Raw genomic sequence first — 23,631 nt, forward strand, 5'->3', positions numbered from 1 at the left:
ATTGAAAAACGACAGGGTATAATTCACAGGCTTCCGTTCTGCCCTATTCCAGCAAGAATCTTCCAATATGGAAACATAGAGCGACTAGGCTTAGAAACATTGCAAGGGAACATCAACAACTTTATCCCGGATATAGTCGGCGAATCCCTTTCCAAAGCCATCCAACCGACTGGAACTACTCACACCACGGCCTAGAATCCCGTAGACCACAAAATGCACAGCGTGGATGCGAGGAAACTCGACACGTTCAATGAAGAAGCCATCCTTCCAGTCACTGGAGATAAGCTCCCGCATCCGGTCCCGGGTCATATAAGACCGAAGCCAAGACCAGTGAGCTGGGTCTGTGACAAAAAAGCCGACGTTAAGGTTTCCGCCCTTGTCCCCCGATCTGCCCAGAGCGATATCTCCTAGTCGAATCTGCTTGCATGGACCTTCAAAATGCTGCGGGGCAGGAGTATCATAGTTCTCACGAATCCCAAGCTCTTCATATCTAGGAGGGTGACCTGTCTTGTAGGATCTAATTGTGTCAGCATCATCGACAAAGTTGATCGCCTCGGTGATATCAGATTGCTTGATCAGTGCGGGGTAATAAGCTAAGAAGGGCAAAGGAAGTGCAGTGCGCAGATCCATGGAGAGATGGTATCCTGTATCCAAGTTAGTCCCTTGGAAGAAGTATTCTAGACGGCAATGAGACGAAACGTACCAGAAAAGTGCTTGAGTGAAATATTTCCCATAGTCTTTACTACCGCCAGCACGGCCTTATCATTGGGAGAGGCAACGAAAATTCGAAGATAAGTTGTACTCTCCAACTGGGAGGAAGGGTTCGGACAAGGCGTTCCCACTCTGTATTTCGAAAATTTAGTATGCGTTCTCCAGCATACTAGTAATGTAGATTTATAGCCTGGCTTAAGCTTACCTCTGAAATTCAAGAGTCTCGAGTTCGTTTTTGGCTTCAACTGGGAGGAAATGTCGAATTTGCTTCTCGAGAAGATTCCACTTTTCGGTAGTAGCATAGCCTGTCGCATTCATAAGGATCTGTGCCTCATAACCTCCTTGGTAAAAGACGGCAAATTTTGTAGTCGACGGTGGTGGGCTGCCACGAATTCCGGAGACGTAGACACTGGAAGAAGTGCAAATATTAGTCTTACACTCTTTACGGCGGAGGGCACTCGTGAGTGAGATTAATGTAGCTTGATTTCCACTTACCGGTCTTCTCCCGCATCTTCGGCTTGAAAATCAGCGATATGAGCGCTGACGTCGCTGTTCAGGTATGCAGTTCCCTGCAACTCGTACAAAAACTGGGAGCGGACAGTGTCCACATTCACCATCCCCTGTGTACCAGGGTGCTTGGTAATTGTGCAGGTTCCGTCCCCAGCAATCTCTGCAATGGGAAACCCCGGAGAAACGAGATCATCTGACGGATATTTGTCGAACCCGGAGAAGTTGCCGCCAGTCACGTAGGCAGAACATTCGATAAGATGTCCTGCGATCAAGGAGCCCGCCAGTCTATCATAATCAGTCTCATTCCAATTATGCCAGAACCACGCAGCAGCAATTACAGGACTGGCGTCTGAAACTCGACCGCAGATAATTATGTCTGCACCGCGCCGTAGACCGTCGACAATTCCACGAGCTCCCAGGTACGCATGAGCGGATACCATCTGAGTGGGTTTATCGTTTGTGGTGTTTAGAAATGCATATGTGAGATCCGGTTGGACGATGGATGGATTTCCAGAGTCAAGATGAAGCAGCTCCTCCTTTGTGCTGGGCATATTGGGACCAACCAGGGGATACAAATCATCACCGGATAAATATGCAACTTGAAGGTTGAGATTTTTTTCGGAAATCTGGGAGAGAAATGTCTAGATTAGTTGCCCAGGAACCATATCTGTTTGCGCTAGGACTTACCAGAGCCTTCGTTTTCATAGCCAGGGCTTTGGGGTCCAAAGCACCGCCGTTGATGACCACCCGTATGCCTTTCTCAGCTATTACATCGATTGTCTGACGGAGGCCTTCCCATGCAGTCTCCTCGTAACCCGGGTGCTTCCCACTCCTCCACGTCAACGCATTATTGGCTAGATTGACCTCTGCGAGTTCTTGCATTAGCTGCTGATCGAAATGCGTCACCCCATGACCCATTGGGTTTGGAGATATGTATGGATATGGAGGATAAATATACCAGCAAGATAATCACCAGTGATGAAGTCAACATCCCCAAGAGTTGCCTGGCGATACATTTCGTATGCGGGATCACCTGCGACGGATAGTACGTTAGCAATGAAACCTTTTTTTGAATGCAATGAGCACAGTTACCATGATATCCGGAGCAGTTGGCCACCTTGACCGGTCGCTTTTCTTCGTAGCGTGTCATTGTCGAGGAGTTGTTGGTTGTCTATCGCAGGAAATGAAAGATTCGTTCCATGAGGGAATGGAGAGGAGTAATAAACGAATGAACAATATGATCTGATCCATGGTATAATGTGGGGTAAAAAAAGGCGCCACGGCTTGACGGCAAGCCAGCCAGGTCTACGGGTGGCGCCCACTGTACAGGGTGGAGACAACCTTGGAAATAGTTTGCCGTGGGCCACGGCCCACGGCCCGGCTATCCCACGGATGACTGAAAACCAATAGAAAGTTGGTATAAGCACCAATACCCATAGTACTAGACCATAATAAGTGATCCAGATGTTTCGTTCTAACCACAATAATCAGAATGGGGTATCTGGATCCGCATACGGAGGAGAGCGGTGTGCTTTAAAGTTTCCTTGATTTCCCCTCCAAACGCACTATCTTTCAGTCTCCTGAATCTTTTACCATAACAATCCTGCCATTATGTCCAAAGCGCATCAAACGATACCCGGAACCGAAATTTACGGCCCAGGCACCTTCATCGACAAGGAAGTTCTTCCAGTGCCCGAAGATGCTCATCGGGTATTCGAATATCTGGCTTCTAGCACACCTGGCTTCACGCAGAACAAAGCAGCATGGGATACAGTTCGGTTCGAAGGCAAAGCAGAGCCTATGGTCCCGGGACCCATCAAGTCTCCCGTGGTCTCAGCTGCATTGCATGCCATGGCAGGCCTGGTTGGAAATGAACTGCTAGAGCTTCGAGACGGAACGAAGGTGGTTGACAACAAAGTGACGGTGGACACAGACCACGCCGGCATCTGGCTTGGTTCTGTGTTCACCACATACATCAACGACTCGGACGTTTCAGCCATCGCACGTTCGGGTAAAATGGGATCACTCTTTGCCAGAGACATGGAGCAGGGATTCGGCAAGGGAATTGCGGGTCGCACCACGGCGATCTATCAAACAAAGGATCCTAAAGTGTGGTACCAGCTTCATGGTTCCCTGGATGCCAGAAAGACACTTGAAACCATGGGAATTAATGCCGATGTCACCTTCGACACGGCACAGGGCTACTATGATTATATCCAAAGTCATGTCATTCAGTGGAGCCCCGATGAGCTTGAAATGCATAACGTGCGTCATGGCCTCTGTGGAAGCATTTGCTATTCGCCGGATGGTTGGAGAAAGACCGAGTTCGGAAAGCAATTGTCCAAACACCCGCTAGTAAATGTCACCGAGGCGACATACGCGAGGCCCACACCTCAGGTCCCCATGCCTAAAAAGGCATCTGATCGCCGACCACTTGCTGGAATCAAGGTATTGGAAATGGTGCGGATCATTGCTGGTCCCCAAGCGGGCGTTACTCTGTCCTCTTATGGAGCCGATGTGATTCGAGTTAACTGCAGTCGATTGGCTGATCTGAATGTATGTTGAGACGCCACAATGAGCTGACTGATTTTTTGACACTAATTATGTCTTCTTGTTTTAAAAATAGGTTCTGCAACTTACACTGAACGCCGGAAAGCGCACGGTTGATCTTGATATCACAAAGTCGGAGGATATTGCACTTTTACAGGGACTGATCGCAGACGTCGATATCTTTATTCAGGGATTCAGATGGGGCTCACTTGGCAGAAAGGGCCTTGGTCTCCATGATCTCCTGAAGATAGCAGCCGACAGGAACAAGGGAATCATTTATGTCGATGAGAACTGCTATGGACCGGATGGTCCATTTGCGGAGCGTCCTGGTTGGCAACAAATTGGAGATGCTGCATCAGGAAGTTCGTATGTGATGGGTCGATCGCAAGGTCACAAGGAGGGAAAGAGCGTGCTGCCCCCACTACCTGTCTCAGACATGCTTACTGGAATTATCGGCGCACTGGGTGCAATGATTGCAGTACGAGAACGTGCTGTCAAGGGTGGCTCTTACCACATCGTAACATCCCTTGTAGCTGCCGATGCCATTTCTCTGGAGAAAGAAGTAGGATTATACCCACCTACTCTCGTTCGGAAAACAGAAGAAAAGTTCGGATTTCCTCCAATCACACCCGATCAGTTCGTTTCTGAGGTTCTGATCTCAGTCGTTGATGGCTGGAAGAAGGGACTCCCCGGATATCTGGACGAGGACTCAGAACTCATGATGACATTTGAGGATGGTTATTGGGGTCGTCTATCGCTTCTGAAGCCTGTTGCGCGACTCGGAATCCAGGAAGCCACACCGAAATGGACCTCGGCCCCGGTACCAAACTGCCACCACGAGCGGGGAATCGACTGGGCTTAAAAAAAAACATGCAGTTCAATTTAAATAGCAAAAAAAGACGCGATGAGTTGATTGTGCTGTTTGTGAGGTGGAAATAGTGGCCAGTCTCGGTAAATTGTCATGTCTTTGTTGTACTGTTACATATCAAATTCCAAGATTATATAAAGCCATCGGGTTTTCCTTCATTGATACCTGGTGATGGTAATAAGCCAGTAAAGGTATCCTGCCAGCTCCAAAATGGAGGAAACGACCACTGTGCATTCAGCAAATCAGCCATTGGCTCGATATGAGGGTCAGTAGCATGTTGAAGCAAGGGATCATCGGTATAAACTGCAGATTCTGCATGAGAAATAGAGTCAGTATTCGTGCGCCAGGAATCACGATCGGTTCTTGAAGCAGTTTGTTGTAGTGTATCGGATCGATACTGGTGAACAGCTCGTCTTGCAGATGATTCTAGGTCAGAGCAAACCCCTAGAATAAAGTCCACATATGTACTTGGCTCCTCGGATGAGATATTCGTCAGGAAGACAACGGTGTCACGGATCATCTGAAGATCATCGGTGACCAGGTTATGTGAAGGATCGGCGGCAACCTCCGACGCCAAGGCCACAGATGCTGTAGCAAAAAAGTAAAGAACATTCCTTGAGGGAACAGAAGTAAGCTTGAGTTTCCATTCGTAGAGTCCGATTTTTGATGACAAACCATTTGTAATTAGAGCCGAAGGAGCGAACTAAAGGCAGTAGAGCTAACGCAGAGCGTGCTGCCTCGATAGAGCGACGGCAGATATTGACAGTATAATCATCCGCCCTGTGGTTATCGCCTGCCAATATGATATCGGTAGAAGCGGGTGTTTTTGGCAATTGTCGGAGGTTTGAACAGCAAGAATGGTACGCAAGATGCATCCGAACAAGATGCCGCAGGAAGTAATTTGGCTCCGACCTGAAAATCAGTTGAGGTCGAAGCCCTTCAGGAATAGAATCTCTCCATGCGAAAAGAGCTTCTTCGCAATCCATTGCAGACTTTATTATCATCTCTCGAGGCTGTTGAGCCGCGGCAACCATATGAAAATGACGATAGAGGCGTCTTTGAACAAGGGCCAGATGAGCAAGTAGACGTAAAAGGTTTACTTCGATGCCATCAATGCAGATTAAGCCTCGTCGATCGGGAGGCAGGTTGTCCGGTAATGGAGTGTTGTAATCTTCCATCTCCTGGACGGGCGGACGGCCAACTCTTAGAGAAATATCTGCATCTAAAATAAAAGCGATCCAAAATATCCTCCGTCTCTGCTCGATTTCGGAAATTTTCATACCAGTTGTCGTATTCCGGTGCAGACCAATAGAATGTGATAGACGCATTGCTGCCGCAGAAAACATGAATAGGGCCTGGGCATTTGGTGTTCCTTGGAAGTATAGTGCCAGTCCCAGCAATGCCTGGATAGCCGATAAATCTGCATTTCGCAAGAACAACTCGACCACCACATTGAGAGCATTTTTGACATGTCCGAGGGAAACTCTCCAGGAATGACTGTTGTCAGATGCCGTTTGTGCTCTTTCCCTGTAAGAGAAAGCGAGAACAACATTGAGCAATGCCCACGATGAAGGACTTTCATCAGGATTCCAGGAAAATTGTCTTTCGACAAGTCTGAGAAAGGGCTTGTCATCGACGAGTGGAATCGCCTGGTTGAATGTGGTAAGAAATTCATCCACCAGGGCTAGGGTGTCTTTTTTTGATGGTAAAGCTTGGGTTGTCCGCTTCTCAAAAGGGTCTTGAAGCACTCTAGGAATCCAGTTGGTCAATGGCCAACGCTTCGCACTGCGCTGAGCCGCCGTTTCCCCGGATGTCCTACTGTCCGTCGCCCCATTCTGACCATCTGGTTCAGAATATGGCGCACCGAATCCTGAAGAGGCTCCTAAGATATTGCATGAACGTTAGATCAAGCAATACAAGAATCGCTAGGTCCCTCAATGTCTAGACTTACCGTAGAACCTCATTTTACCATCCTGTGACTGAAGTACGTAGGATGGGTGATCGGACTCTTCATCGCTAGCCAAAGAGACGTCTTCGTCTCGCAAGCGTGGGCGTGGTTCAGAGGGGAGATCACTTGTCCTATTTCGGGAATGATGCGATTCAAAATTTTGTCTATTCACATCTGGGGGGAATTCGAATGAGGTTTCATCTCTGAGAATTTTTTGAGTGGGCTGTCCGGTCTCTCCCCCCTGTCTCAACTGATCTTCCATGCGTTTTAGCTTTTGTTCTAGCCCTTCAACATACGCCCTGCAAGGAATGTGGTATTAGTATCATCCAAGCTTGACTTGGGATTTTCGAAAGGCGGATGTACCTGCTAAAATTCGGAGACTCGTTTGAGGTATCTTTAAATGCACAAGCAAGACCAAACGTATGGCACGAGGAGCAGATAGGGCGTTTGCCATCACACTTGACTTTCTTACGTCGACATGTGGTGCATGCCTATATGAGCATTAGCAGAGTGGTTGCTGAGAATAGACTGGCCATTCTGATCTAACTTTGGCGCATCGCATCTTCTCTACGCGAGACGCTTGGACTTGATTCATGGTTATATCTTGATGTTCCACTGTCGATGGGTGCCGTTGCAAACTTTGGAACAGATTAGGGGCTGGCAGTATGCAAGTCAAAGGAAGTTGGAAAAGCCTGAAGACAAAACACTTTTATTGGCTGTAGTTCAGTGTTGGATAGGATCTCGATATTTGAGAAAGGAAAACAGAAACTCCAAAGCTCTAAAGGGCTATTGCCCAGGTCACCAGGTGAACGGACATCATTTTTGCCGGTTGATGCCGAGGCAGTAACTGCAGCCTGTAGGGAAGCTCGAGGGCGGTGTAGATAAGACTGTGAATTGATGGTAAATCCGAAGGCGGTGAGGCTAAATTCTACGACTCCGAGCGGCGAGTACTATGTGACATTTTAAGCTAACAATGCAGATAATCATTAACTACTAGTAACCATGAGAAATTATCCATACTTAACCAGCAATGTCTAAAATGCTAACTATACTCTGGAGTGAACTTAGATTTCACAATGAATGACTTGAACAACCAAGGGGGTTGGTTTCATGACTCAACAAGACTCATGTGGATTCACCTGATTTGAATAGGTAATAAAATGCCCAACCAATCAGATTGGTAATTTCAATCGCTATACGAGGATGAGTTTACTGACATCTGCAGTGCCAGCAATTAACGGACTGTGGGCCGTGGCTTGCCGCTTAACAGTGAGCTTTTTCTCCATTGCGGGCACTAAATATGGTTTAGCGCAAGACTTAACTAACAACAAGAACATTAAAAGCCCACCCATCCTTCAACTTCTCAATATACACGTCAAAATGGCCAACACTAAGGAGAAAGACGAAATTCGCGATCAGATCGCCAGGGAGATTTCGCAAACTCCCTTCGAATGCACCTCACTCAGTCGACTGTCCGGCGGCACAGCCAATTTCGTCTACCGGGGCGTACTTACTTCATCCGGGGATTCCATCATCGTCAAGCATTCTAAAGACCATGTTGCTTCTAATCCAACGTTCAAAATTGATATAAAGCGATGTGTTAGTTGATGAAATGACAGCCAACACCAAAACTTGAATACTAATTCCATGTTAGCACTTCGAAGAAGCCATTCTGCAAGCACTGGATGGCTTTCAGTCCCATGGAGAGAAAGGCCTCAACGTCAAAACACCCCGCGTGCTTTACTTTAACAAGAAAACCAACACACAGATCATTGATGATTTACCTCAAGCGCTCAATCTAAAGGACTTTTTTCTTTCGGATTCACTCGAAAGCGCGTCAGAGTCCGCATGCCATGAAATTGGGTCATCACTTGGAGTGTGGCTACAATTATTTCATAAATGGGGCAATAAGCCCGAACAGGCGGAGATCAGATCCTTAATCACTCAAAATATTGCGATGAAGCAATTGAAATTCTATATCAATTACGCTATGCTGGTGGACACTATCGCGACGTTTCCAGATATTCTGGAAGGGAGCCGTGGGACTTTCGAAGAATTGAGAGATTTCGCGACCGAAGAAATGAAAAAGAGTGACAAAGATTCCAATATTGGAATTATTCATGGTGATTTCTGGACTGGAAAGTAAGTTTCCACAATCGTTTTTCGCTCTATGGCTGCTAACGATCCCAGTGTTCTTATTCCAAATGCTCCACTTGCTGAATTACCTGCCACTACCCTGTTTGTGATTGACTGGGAGCTTTGTCAAATCGGGCCCCGTGCCTTAGATCTCGCACAGATGATTGCCGAGCTCTACGAGTTGAAGCTGTTCAAGAATGTTGATTATGGATTGTGGGTCATCAAAGGGTTCATGGCGGGCTATGGGCCTCTTACCAATGAGAAGGCTTTTAGAACGGCGATTCACGTTGGGGTCCACCTTGCTGTTTGGGGGAGTCGAGTTCAAGGATGGGGCACCCTGGAACAGGTTACAGAAGTTGTCAAAGTGGGAAAAGATATTATTGTGCAGGGGTGGAACAAGAACAAGAAATGGTTTGAGGATGGCGATTTAGGATGTCTTTTTTCTGAATAGATCCCGCTATCTAACGAACGAGGAAAGATTCCGAGTCACTTATCTCATTCATTACTGAGCGAATACAATAATTGGCACATTTTCAATGTTCCATATTTCCAAATCATCATTATAACCGGAGCAATCGTTTTTTAGTAGAGTATGAGGCACCTGCGCAGTGCCTGGGCCAGGTGCATACATTTTGTGCGAGAACCGCCACTGGTAATTGGAGCCCCAGACCCACCCGACAAGCCTAAATTCTTCACAAGCGCGCCCATATACCTGTCCCCCATAGAGCGTAGAGTGGTGAAGTTGGTGATGAAGTTTTTGTTGAGAGCGCTAGTCGGAAGTACGGCATCTTTACCGGTGAATAGAATGTCTATGGACGGTCAATATCGTGTCGCATACATGACGAATATTGCTAGACTTACAGGTCACATCAACGTTATCATGGCCGGAATTTCCATTTAGATTTTCTTTGGGGAAACAGGTCCGAGCCATAAGCCAGGAGGCCTCCCCGATAACCTGAGGATCATCACCGTCGGAGTCGCCGTAAATACCGTAGAACATTTTCCCATTACTATATTCGGTTAATATTTGGGCTTGTCTGTTTCCTGGAATCGAATTCTCACCAAATAACTGCACCGATGTTGTTTCCGGGAAGGGCAGTGCGGTAGGTAGTCCCGAATTTGTCGGGTACCACGATCCACGGTACTTCATAAGCGGCAAGAGCACCAAAGTTGGTCTCCGACTGCCCATCTTGGTTTCCCTGCGCGGAATGATCAGTTTTGCTCGAAGAGGTCTGCCATGAGGCGTATCTACCTTGCACTTGTAGTCGATCCCATCGCAATCAACATCCATATCAGCGATCCAAACAAAGGCAGCGCCCTATATGACAGAGTTAGTGATGACCCTCTTGGAAGGCTTAGATAATTACCAAGGAAATCTACCTCTGTAAACTTGGTCCAATCACTGTGGATCAAAACTTTAGCAGCACCACTGTTACTGTTGATAGGATACGTTGCATCCTTCGCAGCAGTACTAGCTTTAGCAGAAGCACTTTTCAACGAAGCGACGGGGATGGACGTGGCAGCGGCAAAATAGCTGGAAGGAGGGCCAGCGGTTGGGTTGTTATATTTTGAGCCATCAACACTCTGGGCGGAGGTCAAAGAGAAAGCAATAAAAAGGGCCAACAGGAATGAGTATCCAAGTACCATTTTTCAAATCTTGGAAAGTGATGTCTGATGTTAAAGAAAAGACTGAAGAATTTCGGTCTCTGATTCATCATGTGACGGAAACAAGGTTCTCTTATAATCTGGAGAAAGTTTGAGGATCCTTGGTTTTATGGTTATAAAAGGTTGTACGGATAGTCATCGCAAACCATGCGGTGAGAGCTCGCAGGATTTGAATGTTCAATTAGAACCCTGCACGATGGCCAAAGCTAACCCGAAGGAGTGATTGCTGCCTTTCAAGTGTCCAGGGGTCTTGAGAGCAAATCAAATGCTGCGAAAGTTCATGATGCTTTGCAATTCCGTTATTGGGAAGCACGGTGACAGAAGTAAATACTTAGAAGGTCAATGAAATCAAGTTTTGAAAAAAGAGACAAACATTGGATGAAATTCGCCACGTTCGTACTCTACCTCGATTGACTCACACAAAGACAAATTAACGATTATCTTCCAAAGACGGATGGCCGATTCGAGTGCATGTCGATCCCAAACCCTGGACCCTGTTACAGCCCCTAGTGCCCGCATTTCCCGTCGGTCTCCCAATCCGGCCCCGCTATTAGCTCACGCGGACTTGCTCCAGAACCCCGGGAAACCAAAAGTAACCCTATGCAAAGCGGAAACAAGCCCACTTGCCTTTCGCAGAAGAACCGTAAGCAAGTGATTGGCGCAGGCTAAGCAATGTGGCATTTAATCGGAACGAAAGCTTATGCCAAATAGCGTGGCCTCGGCGCGGCACGGTGCGCCTCCATGCGATTTGGACCAGAATCACCAAATTCACGGATGGGGTCTCGATAGGTATAGAGGATGTAGGAGCCAGACGAAAAAAGACACTGAGTTGTGCGACCGAACGCCCTGGATCCGGGGTCATTGAGGTCTCTCGATGGGATCGACGTCGCCTTAGAGGCGCTAGGGCGGGGGATGGAAGTTCTTCGCTTGGTGATATTGAGGGGGTTTGCGCGGGAGCGTATGTTTGGTAAGATTCTTGAATTGTCGCATATTGAGTAGTATCCTGTGTTTGGATTCGGGCTTGCAGGCTTGATACGGTTTCTTTGAAGCACGAGAGAACCTGAGATTTGGCGTGCTGTGGCAGTGTGCATTTGACTTTGTTTTTTCTGTTTCAGATGTAGTGTATTGCTTCACTTGATCGCTTCAGGCTAGTTTGAAGAGCTTCCAAGGTTCGAATGCAATGCAACCCAAACCGCACATCGTCAGGGAATGTCGTTTGATCGTCAGGCTTTCGATACTGGTTTAATGATAGATATGATAAGATAGATACGATAAACAAACTTTTGTGGCAAAGGATAACCTCGGTTACTCACGCGGGAACTTTGTATACGGGCTTGGTACCTGGTCCGCAAGCCATGGTCGGACTCCGATCGGGTCACCGGTCTAAACGAGATGGATTTAAAAAGGAAGGCGGAAGAGATGAATGATCGACAGTTGATGGTATTTGGTATTTCCCATGAAAATGTATGTAAAAAGAAAGTATGAAGAAAGTGGTATGTAGTATGTACATGGAAAGAAATCTAACTCCAGGCCGCTGCGTTTCATCAGAAAATGCTCCGTATGCAGAGTCGTCCGGCAGCCAAAACAGAAAGCGAGATATGAAAGTAAATATGAAAATAATAGACGTGAAATGGTTTGAAACAAACCGATTATACAGTACTCATTGGCATGGTATTGAGAGGCAAGGCCTCCACAGACTTTTCATCCTGCTCAAACATGATCTTTTCAAGCTTCTGTGTCATCTTAGCACAGAACGGGTCCACATAAGATGTCCACATTGACGCGCAGAAGTAGACCAATGCGATCCACGCTGGAATCGAGATGGCCACGACCCAAGGTGCGCGAATGGGAATCCAGTGTGGGTTGAGTGGTTCACCGTTCTCGTCGAGAATAGGCTGGCCATTTCCATCGACTGGTTCACCATCCCAGGGCTGGCCGGTGATACCGTAGAGCATCCAGCATAGCACTGTGCGGAGGAGTGTGCCGTGGACGAGATAGACCGCGAAACTTTGTTTGCCGAGCCAGAGAAGGAGACGGTTGGAGAGGAAGTCCTTTGTGGAGGGGGATATATAGATTGCGAAGATTATGAGGTCAACACCGATGGCCGAGTAGCGCTTTCCGATGTTGACGTCCGGGGGGAAGATGTAGTGGGCTGCCTCGAACATGTAGTTGGACCATGTGGCCCATTCGGGGTGCTCGCCGGGGTAGGAGCAGATAAGGAGACCGGAGATAGCGAGAAGGGTGCATAGGATTCGGCGGAACCATTTGTATTTTTCGATAAATTCTCTGAATGTCATCTGATAGGAAAGGTCGGCAAGGGCCATGCCGTAGATAGCTTGCATTTGGAATGTTTCTGTTTTGTTCATGTCAGCCATACGTAAGGATGAGTTCATAGTCGGCGAAACTTACCGGTGTTCTTAGCCGCATCCTGGTGGAAGTATAGCAGCATTCCGAGGTAAATACCCATACGCCACCGGAATTTAACAAACTGAACAGCGCAAATCATAACATAGACAAGCATTGAAGCCTGGAGCAATGGTAGGAGGGCCCACTGGTGATCGTCATATGCCATGTATCCCGTTGTCCACACACCCAAGAAGTTCTCAAACAGTCGCTTGAACTCTTTCCACAGCGAATCCTCCAGATCAGGAGCAGCATAACGACACCACCAGCAATCTGAGCGGTTCGCAGCAATAAAAGCACCACATTGTGCCATGACCCATGAGATGATCAAGGCAATTGTGGCGGGGAAAATAAGACGGGGAGGACGACGCCAGGCACTCTTGGCAACAGACGTAAATGAGCCCAGATGGTCGCCATTTCGGGCTTGCTTCATGGGCTTCAAGGCGCAGACGTAACCTGTGAGAAAGGCGAAGATGGTGACACCCAACCGTCCCTGCCAGGGAATTCGCAGAATGGGCCACTGTAGGATGCGTGGTGGGAGATCCACATCATCCCGAGGCGAGAATAGATCATAATCCCATGCTCGAGCAAGATGGGTCATCACCACTAAGAACGAAGCAATACCCCTCAAACCCTGAGGAAGATATTAGCATGTTTTGATTAGGATTTCTCACTTCAAGCCCAAAGAGAACTTACATCAATCCATTTCACACTCTTTTTGGGATCACCCTTTGAGTTTGGATCACCAGACTTCCACGGGAGGTTCTCCAGAATCCGAGTATAGAGGTGACTCGGCTGCACGTAATCCATGATTGTTGTATTTCAAATGCGCTGAAAGTTAAAGAATGAAGTCGTATGAATGGATCAAATCATCGATGCAATCTGCCTCTTAGCCAGAAGAGAAAGAGAGCGCAAAGGGAATGTTGGAATGTGAGGAAAGGACTGAGGGGGTCGCAAATCGACGTGAAGGAGAAAAAAATGAGTGGAAAATGGGCAACAAATGACTTCAAAAAGGGAAGCGCCAAGATCAAAATACGCCTCGTACGACAGAGTAAGAGAACTAGTCTGGGCAAAGAGGAAGGTAGAGTGGGGAAGGGGGAGGCTTGGGGGGTTTTGAATTATTCCACGTTATGGAGTACAAGAAGTAGGGCGGGCGATAGGAGGTTCCCGGTGGGTGGGGATGCATGAGACCCAGCACATGAAATCCTTGGCTCGGTCTTGAAATCCAAGATGGGGTAGATCAATTGCCAGAACTAGATTGTCACTTGTGAGATGCAAGAGATTTATGCCGCGGGTTTTCCAGATGTTACTTTTTATAAACCCCACTGCGCATAAGAAGTGCAGGGTGATGCGGTAAGTACGGCGGGTAGTAAGTTCTATGTGCTGTGAGATAATCCATGAGCCTGTTCAATTGCAGAAGACACTGATGATTCATAGTAAATGTCTAACTTTGAATTATAATCATTAATTGGAAGCCTTAATAGAAAGATACCCCGTGTCAATACAGAATACTACATACAGTCGGGAATACATCCGTGCGATCCGTCCTGATCCGCAATCTCCTGACGCCTGTTAGTTCTTGTATAGTCCATAGTGTAGTTCTCTCAATTGCTCGAAAATGGCTATTAAGCCCGAGTTCTCCGGTGGATTTGATTCTAAACCAAAAAAAAACTTCATTACCCAAGCCCCCAGCTTACGAGTCCCTCGCAAACAAAAGAGATGTGTACCAATCAATCTGAAGCTTGACCTCGCCTCCAGCTATGTGCAAAAGCCATCGCAAATGACGCGAGATTTCATTTTGCTGATCGTAACCGCCAATACTGAAATTAGGACTAAAATAGTTCAAGTGGTATAATAAAATACAGGAGCCGTCAAAAAGACAAAAAGACAGGCGCCTCGGAGTCCCGTGTTTTGAAAACGGCAAGCCCGTATCGATAAACGTGGGGTGTGGTGGTCATTGATTGATTCTACCAAATGATAAAAAGCCCCTAAAGAAAAAAAAAAAACAGGGTCCTCAGGGTCTTGGCTTTTTTTGGGGAAATTCTGGAATCTCTGCCCTATGATCTATTTCAAGAAACTTCAGCTTCTTTATAACCATTTCCCCGACAAGGCTACCTAAACGAAAAAAAAAAACGTTTTCGTAGAGGACTCAGCGGATTATGTCTCACATAAGGACCACAAATGTCAAATATGTCAAATTTACGATACGGCAATGGCATGAAGTGGTGGTGAAATGACGCCATTTACCTTGGGATTAGGTCAAAATGGATCGGCGATAGTAGAGAGGCAAATCGATGGGCCCTGAACCCTATCAGAGATGTATCAGGGTTTACCGGTATTGAATGCCAGATTGTGTAATTTACCGGTATTTGAAAGGGTATCTTTGCGCTCGGCAAATCAGCTTTGCAGCTCATTTCATTTCCGGGGAATGCAGGGTAGAATGCTATTTTGGAGGTTTGGAGGTGTTTCGTGTAAACCAAAGGCATTTTTGACTTTGACTTTGGTTTTGTTTTTTTCAATCATTCAAGTTATTCGTTTTCTTGAACGTGATTGTGAACTGATCTACAAGGCTGAATCGCGGACTCCGTCAAGTAACAGTTTGAGATGAGCATTATATCTCTGACAAGACAGAAATCCGTATGTACGCCAAGAGTCCAAGACAATTAGACCGGTCGGAAAAGACCCACGTTAGTCAAGGATAGTGCTTGGCATCTCCAATAATGTGCTGGGCTTGGAGAAAATGTGAAATGAAAATAAGAAAAAAAAAATTAAAAAAAAAGAAAATGTCAGCCCCCTGAACGAGAACTTTGAGACAAAAAGAGGTCCGCGATACGCAAACGACAGAATGATTGGGAGACCAAACCAAAAAAGGGAAACTATACTTCGTTTCGCTCAATTTTCGGTTAGATTGACAGGAAATCTGACAATGAACTCCATTGCGGGGAAGACAATCAAAATATTTGAAACATGAGACCCAAGACCTTGTCAAAACATGCAGCTGAGCCCTACGAGAGTGCAGTTTGCAGGATCGATTTTCTGACCAGTAAAGTTTCGGGTACTAGTTCCTCACTGAGGCTCGCAGGGGAGGATTCCCCCTCTGCCCCTTCGTTCTCGCCTCCGATACGTCCAAGTGGGGACCCGCTCCAAGGGTCCAACTGTGTAACTTGGGCGGAAAGATTGGATAGAAAACATTGACAAAGATCGTCGTTTGAAACGCTGCAGGCCGAGTGGACATGCGTTGGATTTAATATGCAAGTTTGCAGGGAAATCGTGCGTCCTGAGTTGTGCTTGATTTTCCTGTTGCCTGTCGCCAAGTTGAGTATGGAGTACGGTGTCTCCCCCACTTGTGTGAATCCAAGGTTCTAGTCTTCTCCATCTTGTCTTTTCCTGTCATTTCCTGTCATTTCTGGGGACGCCAAGGGTTCTTCGACCTCCAAATCTCCACCCCTTTTTTTACGAGAAATGATAACGGATAAAAATGAGGAATACCAAGCCCTTGTCCGAACGTGACCTCCCAACGAATCATGCTTCATCTCTAACCGAAGTTCCGAATGCCCAGCGGCGGATGAAGGCGCTCGTGGCCTGCGGCCCCTGATAATTATCCACTATCCCCTTGGCAGGATCCATTTTCCATAAAGTGATTCGTACAAATGCAGCGCGCCACTTTCGTTGGTCCAGCTGTAGTTCTTGGCTCGGGAATAGACATGTAACGTAAACCGGGAACGGGCAGGTGTATCGTTCGTTTTTTTTTTCCATTTCTCGGTTTTCTCGGACTTTTCCCCTGAAATGAGATAAGTGTCATAGAGGAAAGTGGGAAAAGTGAATTTCACTCAGGAGCGAGTGAGAAATGAGAATAGGGAATTGCAGTCGCGCATTGTGGATCCCATCACGCCATCATTATTGCTCTTGACCACATTAAACCAACACCAACATTCACGAATGGAGATCTGACCCTCGTGCCTTTCTTTGATCTCGTTTCCCCCCCCCCCCCTTCATCGTATCAACGGGGCTCTTGATCATGAGAATTGCATTTCTGGCGTGGGCTTTGTTGGGGTCGTTGGCTTCGGCCACGATCTTGCAAAATGGCCAAGTGAAGGAAGATCCGTACCCCGGACAAGTTCCTCAGATTGCTCTGGATGACTCCTGGCACAACTATGCGCCTGACTCCCCGGAAATTGCCTACAAAGGCCGATGGGATAGTAAACATATTTCATGTATGTATAATGAACTTCTTTTATTTCTATCTGATCGCTTCTAACTCATTGGTATAGGGTGGTCGTTCGTTTCTCCCTGATTCTCTCGTAACCAACGCCCCTTGACTGCAACTCTCTCTAACTTCACTTCCAATTCACTAGAGCCCCTGGAATTAAGCTTCAATTCTCGGGAAATAAGGTACGTCTTGGCATGATTTCAAACTTCGATTTTAATCATCTAAGATTCTTACATTATCACTTTCTTTTTTTTAGCTTGCTATTAGCTTTGGGCCTTCCACAAGCGATGGCGTGCTGGTTGCATACAGGTACATAATATGGTCTTGGCCTGAACCGCCCTTCTAGCCTCATTGCTAATAATTTCATATAGACTTGGATCCCTTGACTGGCAGTTTTCTAATGTGACTGCTGATGCCACTTATCAATTTATTGGGCCATGGACAGATTTGGCCGAAGATTTGATTGATGTGCCCAAGGAGTTTGAGATGAGAGGTATGTATTAGATATAGAAAGGCCTTTGTTGAAACTTTTGTGCAATTGCTGACCTTGACATTTTTAGTGACGAACTGGGGCATTGGATAAGTAACATCATTCCATCAATTGCTTCTTTCGCTGACCTGTCCTACAGTTCAGATTGCCGGAGTATCTACTGCTAGCGCGGCCGAACTCACCATCCCATCAAGACACGCCAAGAAGGTGGAAGTCATCGGTGGATCGTGAGTGTTCTACTCCTTGATTGAATTCAACGCATCCACTAATTCATTCGCTATAGAATTGCTTCGGGGCAGTTTGGTTCCTATGAAACTCTCTCGTCCTGGGGTTACCTCTTCGCAGCTGGCCTGGGAAATGTTGAATACACTCTCACTGTAAGTTTATTGAACCTGGAAAATTGGCCCTCACCTTTCTTTCTTTTGCTAACCGCATACTATAGTCATACGCGGGTGTCTGTCTCGTTGACAACCAATGTTACAACGGCGAGGCCCACGGAATGGTAATTCTTCTTGTCCTCTCCAGCTCAATACCAGTAACTGACCTACCCCAATAGACCTGGTACTGGCACCGCGCATCAGACCCCGGTAGTCGATCTCGCGCCTTCTACCCCGATGAACCAGAGATCTTCGACAACTCTGCAGAGCAACCCGCCGATCTCGTCATCATCCAACTAGGCGGAAACGACCATCGCTACCCGAACGAAATCCCTCCCCGTGATTTCTACCACGCCTATGTGAACCTGATTGAGGATATTCACCACACATGGCCCCATGCAGTGGTTCTCATCATGGTAAGTTTATCATGCTACATGCACTCCTTAAATTTGAATCTGTCCTGACTAACCTCCACAGTCTCAATGGGGTGTCTGGGAAAAGAAGGGTTTCTCCTACATTCCGAACATGGTCTACGAACAAGAGGCCAGGGAGGTTCACCAGCACTTCAAGGATCGAGGATTCGTCTACTACTTTGATACCTCTGGTATTCTTCAGCACAATGATATCAACCCGAAGAACCACCCGACAGATGTCGGCCATATTAAGCTGGCAAGCCACTTGCTCCAGTGGGCCCGATTAGTGATGAGGTGGAACCTCGAGCCGTTGGGAGAGGTTCAGCACGGCACGCTTTATTGGAACGACCAACAGGAATACTGAGTGCTATCACACAAACCATAGCATATTGTACTATATTTAACACAAGAAATTTCGGCACATATACATATTCCATCGGCAATATAATGCTTTAACCCAAGGGGGTTTTCTTTAAATTCAAACCTCAAGCGTGTCACTTCCAAGCTTTCTTCGAAGGGAAGCCTTCCTGCTATGTATAGATACATTCCAAGGGTTGCATGTGAATAGTAGACCTCAGAATTCTCACCGAAGCGCAGCTATTCTCTTCAAAGAAAGTTGATTCCTTATTCCCTCTTGCATCCAACAAGGCAAAGCCCTCACAAGTGGCAAAATCCAATGGCTCGATGGAACGAATAATTGCGCTCCAACACCGGACAGTATCTGCTTAACAATCGCCTCAGCGACATCCCTCGGCTCAATAATTTGTCCTTCGCGCACACCGCTGTCGACCATCCTCTGTATCATAGGAGTTCGAACCCAACCGGGATGAACAATCCTACCAAGAAAAAGGATTAGCGCAAGAGTCGTCAAATCCATCAACTACTCAATAGACCGAGTGACTCACGAATTGCGCACCCCAGGTGCCCTATACACATGCCTCAGCTCCTGACCTAGCCCCTCATAAAACGCCAGCGCAGCCGATTTCGTGCACGCATAGTCCACGTTGATGGCGCTGGTCGTAAAAGAGCCTAGACTGGCTACGCTCACCACGTGGCCGTGGTTCTGGGATACCATGGCCGGAAGGAATTCCTGGACCAAGAAAAAGTGTGCGAGGATGTTCACGCCGAATGTTCCTCGAAGCTGGGACTCTGAGAGCTCTAGGATGGGCTTGTTGAATTCGGTTCCTGCGTTGTTGATCAGAACTGTAGGGTCACCGTGTTCTGCACGGAGCTTTGCTGCGACTGAGGAGGTTTGCGATGGTTTGGAAAGGTCGACTTGATAGAAAATTGTGTTTTGTTCTGGTGGTGTTTTTAATTGACCAAGACTGTGGCTGAATCATGATTCATACGAGGATAGGTATGCAATATTTGGCTTTCATACTCAGCTTCTCCTGTGGCTCGTTGATATCCAAGATGATGGTTTTGACACCCATGTCTGATAAGAGCTCGACAATTGCGGCTCCGATTCCGCTAGAACCACCTGTCACAACGACGATCTCCAGTTTCGAGTCCCAGGTCCGCGTTGATGGGCCATGGTTGAGGGCTTTCCTAGATAGATATGAATTGATTCGAGAACAGAGGCTGACGAAACCTAGAGCTCCAAGTCCTAGTGCCAATGGTGTGGGAATGGAAATTTGATGGTTTGGCGTTAGAAGCCCAAAAAGTGGATTGGGCATATCTGGCAGCGGGAGTGAATGTTCAACGAGGTGTTGATAGCAATGCGAAGGGAATATAGGGAAATTGTTGGTCGTTTATAAAGCCTGCAGCTTAACCAAATTGAAATAATTCTTCGAAGGATCAAAGACGCGTGGTTCTCTTCGATCCTGCGCAAGACTGCGTGGGGGCCGAAGCTTTGATTCTGCAGAGGCTCAAAAATTTATTATATTTGTTTGGTAAATAAATGCGAGTTTGGGTCGGGCTTGTGCATTTATTTTCCATTCTTCAATCAGGGTGAAGTTGAAAAGAGTCACTGGGTTTGACGAGGGATTGAGTAAATGGAAAGAGCTGTCAAACGGCCGCTTGACAGCCATTGACTGTTGATCGCTCGGTCCACTTCGGTGTTTGGCAGTAGCGTTGATCGTCGATCCCGAATCCCGATCGCATCCGCATGTAGATTGTTTCCCTAATCGATTGATAAATCGCCAATAAAGCGTTCAATGGGCTTTAAGATGGCAGAAATGCTACTTTCAAAAAATAAAACGATTGAATCTGAAAAATTGTGCAACTTTGTTCAATGATGAGGAACTGAAGAAGAGAAGTAAAAACACGATAAGAAAAAAAGTATTTACAGGCCGCTGTCCCAGGTGGAGACTCAACTCTCCTGGTTCATGTCAGCCATCAGCTTAGCTGCAGCTAATTCCACTGGGGACATTGGTGCAGCCACTGTAAGTGGTTCCACCAGTGACATCAACATCAGTCCAAGTCCAGTCAGAGCATGCATCGCTTCCACAAACAATGACGACGTCGTAACCGCCCGATGCAACGGCATCAACACCGGAGATGTTCTCAATAACAAGGTCTGTGATGGGGACACCGCTGGTGGCAGTTCCCTTGAGATCACCGCCATCGTAGTTTTGCTCGATCAGGATACCGTACCTATGATTCGCCATTAGTTTAGCCGCAGACAATGTATGGATTCTTTGTTCACTTACTTGGAAATATCCGAAAGTGTGATCTCGCTGTAAGTAACACCGGTAATGGTGCCAGTGTCTCCCTCGGTGGCCTTGATGCGGATACCTATTTCGCATTATTTGTTAGTAACTCGCGTATAATCGGAGTGCGTTTTATGGAGTTCCTTACCGTTGACGGATGACTTGACTTCATTGTTGTAGAAGGTCACAGTGTTGACAGTGTTGTCGCTACGGCCGCCAACACTGCCAATTGACAAACCGTGTCCACCGGAGCAGACACCGTTCTCGAATGTGATATCCTGCAACCAAGTCAGTTCCTGAATTTATTTCGTGATAGAGAGATAACTATGGCCATCTTCCACTTACCGTTCCAGAGTTGATAGCGACACAATCATCCTGGTTGTACACCTCTGCACCGGTAATAACGACACTGGTACTGTCACCAATATCGAATCCGTCGGTGTTAGCTCCGAGGCTGGCACCGGCCTCGTTGTTGATAGTCATATCAGTGATGGTCAATCCATCACATCCATCAATGCTGACAGCCTGCACGGGGGTATTTTCGATATACAGGTCCGTGATGGTGGAGTCGGTAAGATCGTGGGCGTAGAAGAACTTGGGCTTGGTCACACCACCATTGCTTCCTTCACCGTCCCACCAGCGGGAGCCATCACCATTGAGGTAAGCACCAGAAGCACCCTTAATAGTAATGCCAGTGCCGGAGATCTGGAGCAAGGGACCATCCCACTCTTCGTAGCCCCAGGTGGTCTCGCCTTCAAAGATGACCTGTTGATGGAAGTGAGTAAAGAGACCAAACAGGGAGAATACATGCCAGTTCTGCTACTTACAGTGGTATCATCTTCCAGATCACTGAGATCAAGGGTGGTTCCAGAAGGCACAGCGACAGCCGACAGGATAATGGTGGAGCAGGACTTCTGAGAAGCACTAGCGCTGGCAGCTCCACTGGAACCTGAGAATGTACAGCTGGTAGCTCTCTTGGCCAGGTTTGGCGCAGCAGTGATGGCAGGCTCAGCAACAGGTGAAGCCACCACACAAGCAGCCAAAGCGGCCACCACGAGGGGGGCAATGAACTTGGACATGATGAGTTGAGAAAAAGGTTGTTTCGATGACGATTGACTGCTCCTTTGACTCTCTGTCTCTTTCTCTATCTCCTATATGTTGGCCGAGGATTCACCCCGTTTTATAGTCAACATGACCCCCATTGTTCTGCACCAGACGAATTGATGAAGAAGTGTGATGTCCGAGCGCCCTGAACAACAACGCACGCTAAGCAATCGATTATCCTCCAATCCCGGCACCATACTGACAAGACGTGAAGTTGCGATTGGTGGTCAAAATGTCAGAGATCATTGAGGATCAGATGTCCCATTCTGGATTCTTGAATGTAGGCCAAAACGGGGCATGATGGGGGATTTCTTCAGGAAATCCAGGGGAAGCAACGAATAGGAATAATATCCTCCGCGACGTGAAACCTTCATGGTTTCAATTCGCGTTGGGCTAAGGAACGCCACTAAACGCCATCAAATCCGGAGCAGAACTGGATCCGTAAGTCACTTCCGACCAGTCAAGGCTTGTTGTTTCAAGCCTGTTAGAAGCACGGGCCGTACCGCGATTTACGTGTCCTGTTCGATTCTGAACTCTGACTCTGGACGGGCTTTCTTTTTGCCACCACTCCTTTATTCCCGGTCGGAAAGGCAGGTTTATCCGTTCAGTGGGATGGTTTGCAGAAGATGATTGATGGAGAGTAGGAGAGCTTCGATCAAGGGGGAGAACACGGGACTTGAACTTGAAGCGGGGCTGGGTTCATGCGGGGGGGTTTTAAGGGGTGCCACCGGAAATATTAAGCTTGTATCAAATTGAATATCTGCTCCATTCGAATGTTTTCAAATAATGCCACTTTTAAAGGGGGAGATCCTGGAACATCCACTTCACTCGAATTCATCGGGTGTATCAACTGGTTTTTTTTGCCAGCTACCGGGAACAGATTGATCCTAAGAACAGCACTTGAGTTGATCTCTAAGATGTCACAAGCTTAGAAGATATAAATCATTTATGAATTTTACTTATGAAGACCCTGACATGGACTGAAAGTACTAACTTGTGTATGTTCTTCCAATATTTGAAGCTTGTGGGGTAGATATTCTGGGCGATCCGTAGTTATTATTATAGCAACCGACTTGGGCGTTTTTGGCTGACATTAATTAACCCACCGCGTCATTCTCTCCATAATTTACCGCCCATATGAGCGCCACGCGTCCACCCAATGCTTAGAGCCGGAGTCACTGCCGGACCGGGGGGGTAACTAGTAGAACAAGGGAATAAGCATCGCGTTTTTATCTCCGATGTGGCCGAGGGATAACGGGGATCCGTCCGAATACCCGAGAACAATCTTGGAATATTAGAACAATCCTCGGAGAAGATGAAAACGATAGAACTGTAATCTTGGAAAGCTTTTCCTTTCAATGTTCACTTCACGAAGTGCATATCATGCACATGTGTACATATATCAAACACCAGTGGACCCAGGCCCACCTATTTCAACAGCCTCTATAATTAGCCTGTCAACTGGTTGTGCCCGAGGCGTTTCTATGTTGTCGCAGACAGGCTTAGTTAGGGGCACTGGCCTCCAGGTTTATCTAAAAATCAAGGGCTTTGAAATTGCAGCAATTATAGTAGAACATTCGAATATTCCAACATTT

At 47.0% G+C, this 23,631-nt stretch overlaps 9 protein-coding genes across 9 annotated transcripts; 3 read left to right on the plus strand and 6 right to left on the minus strand.

The window, feature by feature from the left end:
• Window positions 1-90: 90 nt before the first annotated feature.
• Window positions 91-2,371, minus strand: N7466_009323 (acyclic terpene utilization AtuA family protein; the record flags this gene model as incomplete). The annotated part of the gene is made up of 7 exons (XM_057168712.1): window positions 91-644; window positions 704-843; window positions 917-1,120; window positions 1,207-1,847; window positions 1,909-2,087; window positions 2,180-2,254; window positions 2,314-2,371. The coding sequence occupies 7 exons, from the start codon at window positions 2,369-2,371 to the stop codon at window positions 91-93; spliced, it is 1,851 nt and encodes a 616-aa protein (XP_057017418.1).
• A 461-nt stretch (window positions 2,372-2,832) lies between these two features.
• On the plus strand, window positions 2,833-4,633 carry N7466_009324 (CoA-transferase family III; the record flags this gene model as incomplete). Its single annotated transcript, XM_057168713.1, has 2 exons — window positions 2,833-3,777; window positions 3,848-4,633. The coding sequence occupies 2 exons, from the start codon at window positions 2,833-2,835 to the stop codon at window positions 4,631-4,633; spliced, it is 1,731 nt and encodes a 576-aa protein (XP_057017419.1).
• Window positions 4,634-4,769: 136 nt separating this feature from the next.
• On the minus strand, window positions 4,770-6,849 carry N7466_009325 (fungal specific transcription factor domain-containing protein; the record flags this gene model as incomplete). Its single annotated transcript, XM_057168714.1, has 3 exons — window positions 4,770-5,253; window positions 5,315-6,521; window positions 6,591-6,849. 3 exons carry the CDS (start codon window positions 6,847-6,849, stop codon window positions 4,770-4,772), a joined length of 1,950 nt encoding a protein of 649 aa, XP_057017420.1.
• A 1,118-nt stretch (window positions 6,850-7,967) lies between these two features.
• On the plus strand, window positions 7,968-9,174 carry N7466_009326 (uncharacterized protein; the record flags this gene model as incomplete). The annotated part of the gene is made up of 3 exons (XM_057168715.1): window positions 7,968-8,186; window positions 8,242-8,729; window positions 8,778-9,174. The coding sequence occupies 3 exons, from the start codon at window positions 7,968-7,970 to the stop codon at window positions 9,172-9,174; spliced, it is 1,104 nt and encodes a 367-aa protein (XP_057017421.1).
• Window positions 9,175-9,305: 131 nt separating this feature from the next.
• Window positions 9,306-10,370, minus strand: N7466_009327 (glycoside hydrolase family 75 protein; the record flags this gene model as incomplete). Its single annotated transcript, XM_057168716.1, has 3 exons — window positions 9,306-9,532; window positions 9,585-10,041; window positions 10,104-10,370. The coding sequence occupies 3 exons, from the start codon at window positions 10,368-10,370 to the stop codon at window positions 9,306-9,308; spliced, it is 951 nt and encodes a 316-aa protein (XP_057017422.1).
• Window positions 10,371-12,037: 1,667 nt separating this feature from the next.
• On the minus strand, window positions 12,038-13,601 carry N7466_009328 (acyltransferase family protein; the record flags this gene model as incomplete). The annotated part of the gene is made up of 3 exons (XM_057168717.1): window positions 12,038-12,741; window positions 12,798-13,425; window positions 13,488-13,601. The coding sequence occupies 3 exons, from the start codon at window positions 13,599-13,601 to the stop codon at window positions 12,038-12,040; spliced, it is 1,446 nt and encodes a 481-aa protein (XP_057017423.1).
• A 3,208-nt stretch (window positions 13,602-16,809) lies between these two features.
• Window positions 16,810-18,645, plus strand: N7466_009329 (SGNH/GDSL hydrolase family protein; the record flags this gene model as incomplete). The annotated part of the gene is made up of 10 exons (XM_057168718.1): window positions 16,810-17,005; window positions 17,063-17,069; window positions 17,147-17,183; window positions 17,258-17,310; window positions 17,373-17,494; window positions 17,631-17,718; window positions 17,775-17,868; window positions 17,934-17,993; window positions 18,048-18,284; window positions 18,346-18,645. The coding sequence occupies 10 exons, from the start codon at window positions 16,810-16,812 to the stop codon at window positions 18,643-18,645; spliced, it is 1,194 nt and encodes a 397-aa protein (XP_057017424.1).
• A 537-nt stretch (window positions 18,646-19,182) lies between these two features.
• N7466_009330 (NAD(P)-binding protein) lies at window positions 19,183-19,957 on the minus strand (the record flags this gene model as incomplete). Its single annotated transcript, XM_057168719.1, has 2 exons — window positions 19,183-19,580; window positions 19,663-19,957. The coding sequence occupies 2 exons, from the start codon at window positions 19,955-19,957 to the stop codon at window positions 19,183-19,185; spliced, it is 693 nt and encodes a 230-aa protein (XP_057017425.1).
• Window positions 19,958-20,623: 666 nt separating this feature from the next.
• On the minus strand, window positions 20,624-22,011 carry N7466_009331 (glycoside hydrolase family 28 protein; the record flags this gene model as incomplete). Its single annotated transcript, XM_057168720.1, has 5 exons — window positions 20,624-20,876; window positions 20,933-21,017; window positions 21,081-21,210; window positions 21,278-21,697; window positions 21,760-22,011. 5 exons carry the CDS (start codon window positions 22,009-22,011, stop codon window positions 20,624-20,626), a joined length of 1,140 nt encoding a protein of 379 aa, XP_057017426.1.
• Between the last annotated feature and the right edge of the window lie 1,620 nt (window positions 22,012-23,631).

The sequence above is a fragment of the Penicillium verhagenii genome (genome assembly GCF_028828195.1).
Source record: "Penicillium verhagenii strain IBT 33310 chromosome Unknown utg000009l_segment0_segment0, whole genome shotgun sequence".
In the NCBI taxonomy this organism is placed as follows: Eukaryota; Fungi; Ascomycota; class Eurotiomycetes; order Eurotiales; family Aspergillaceae; genus Penicillium; species Penicillium verhagenii.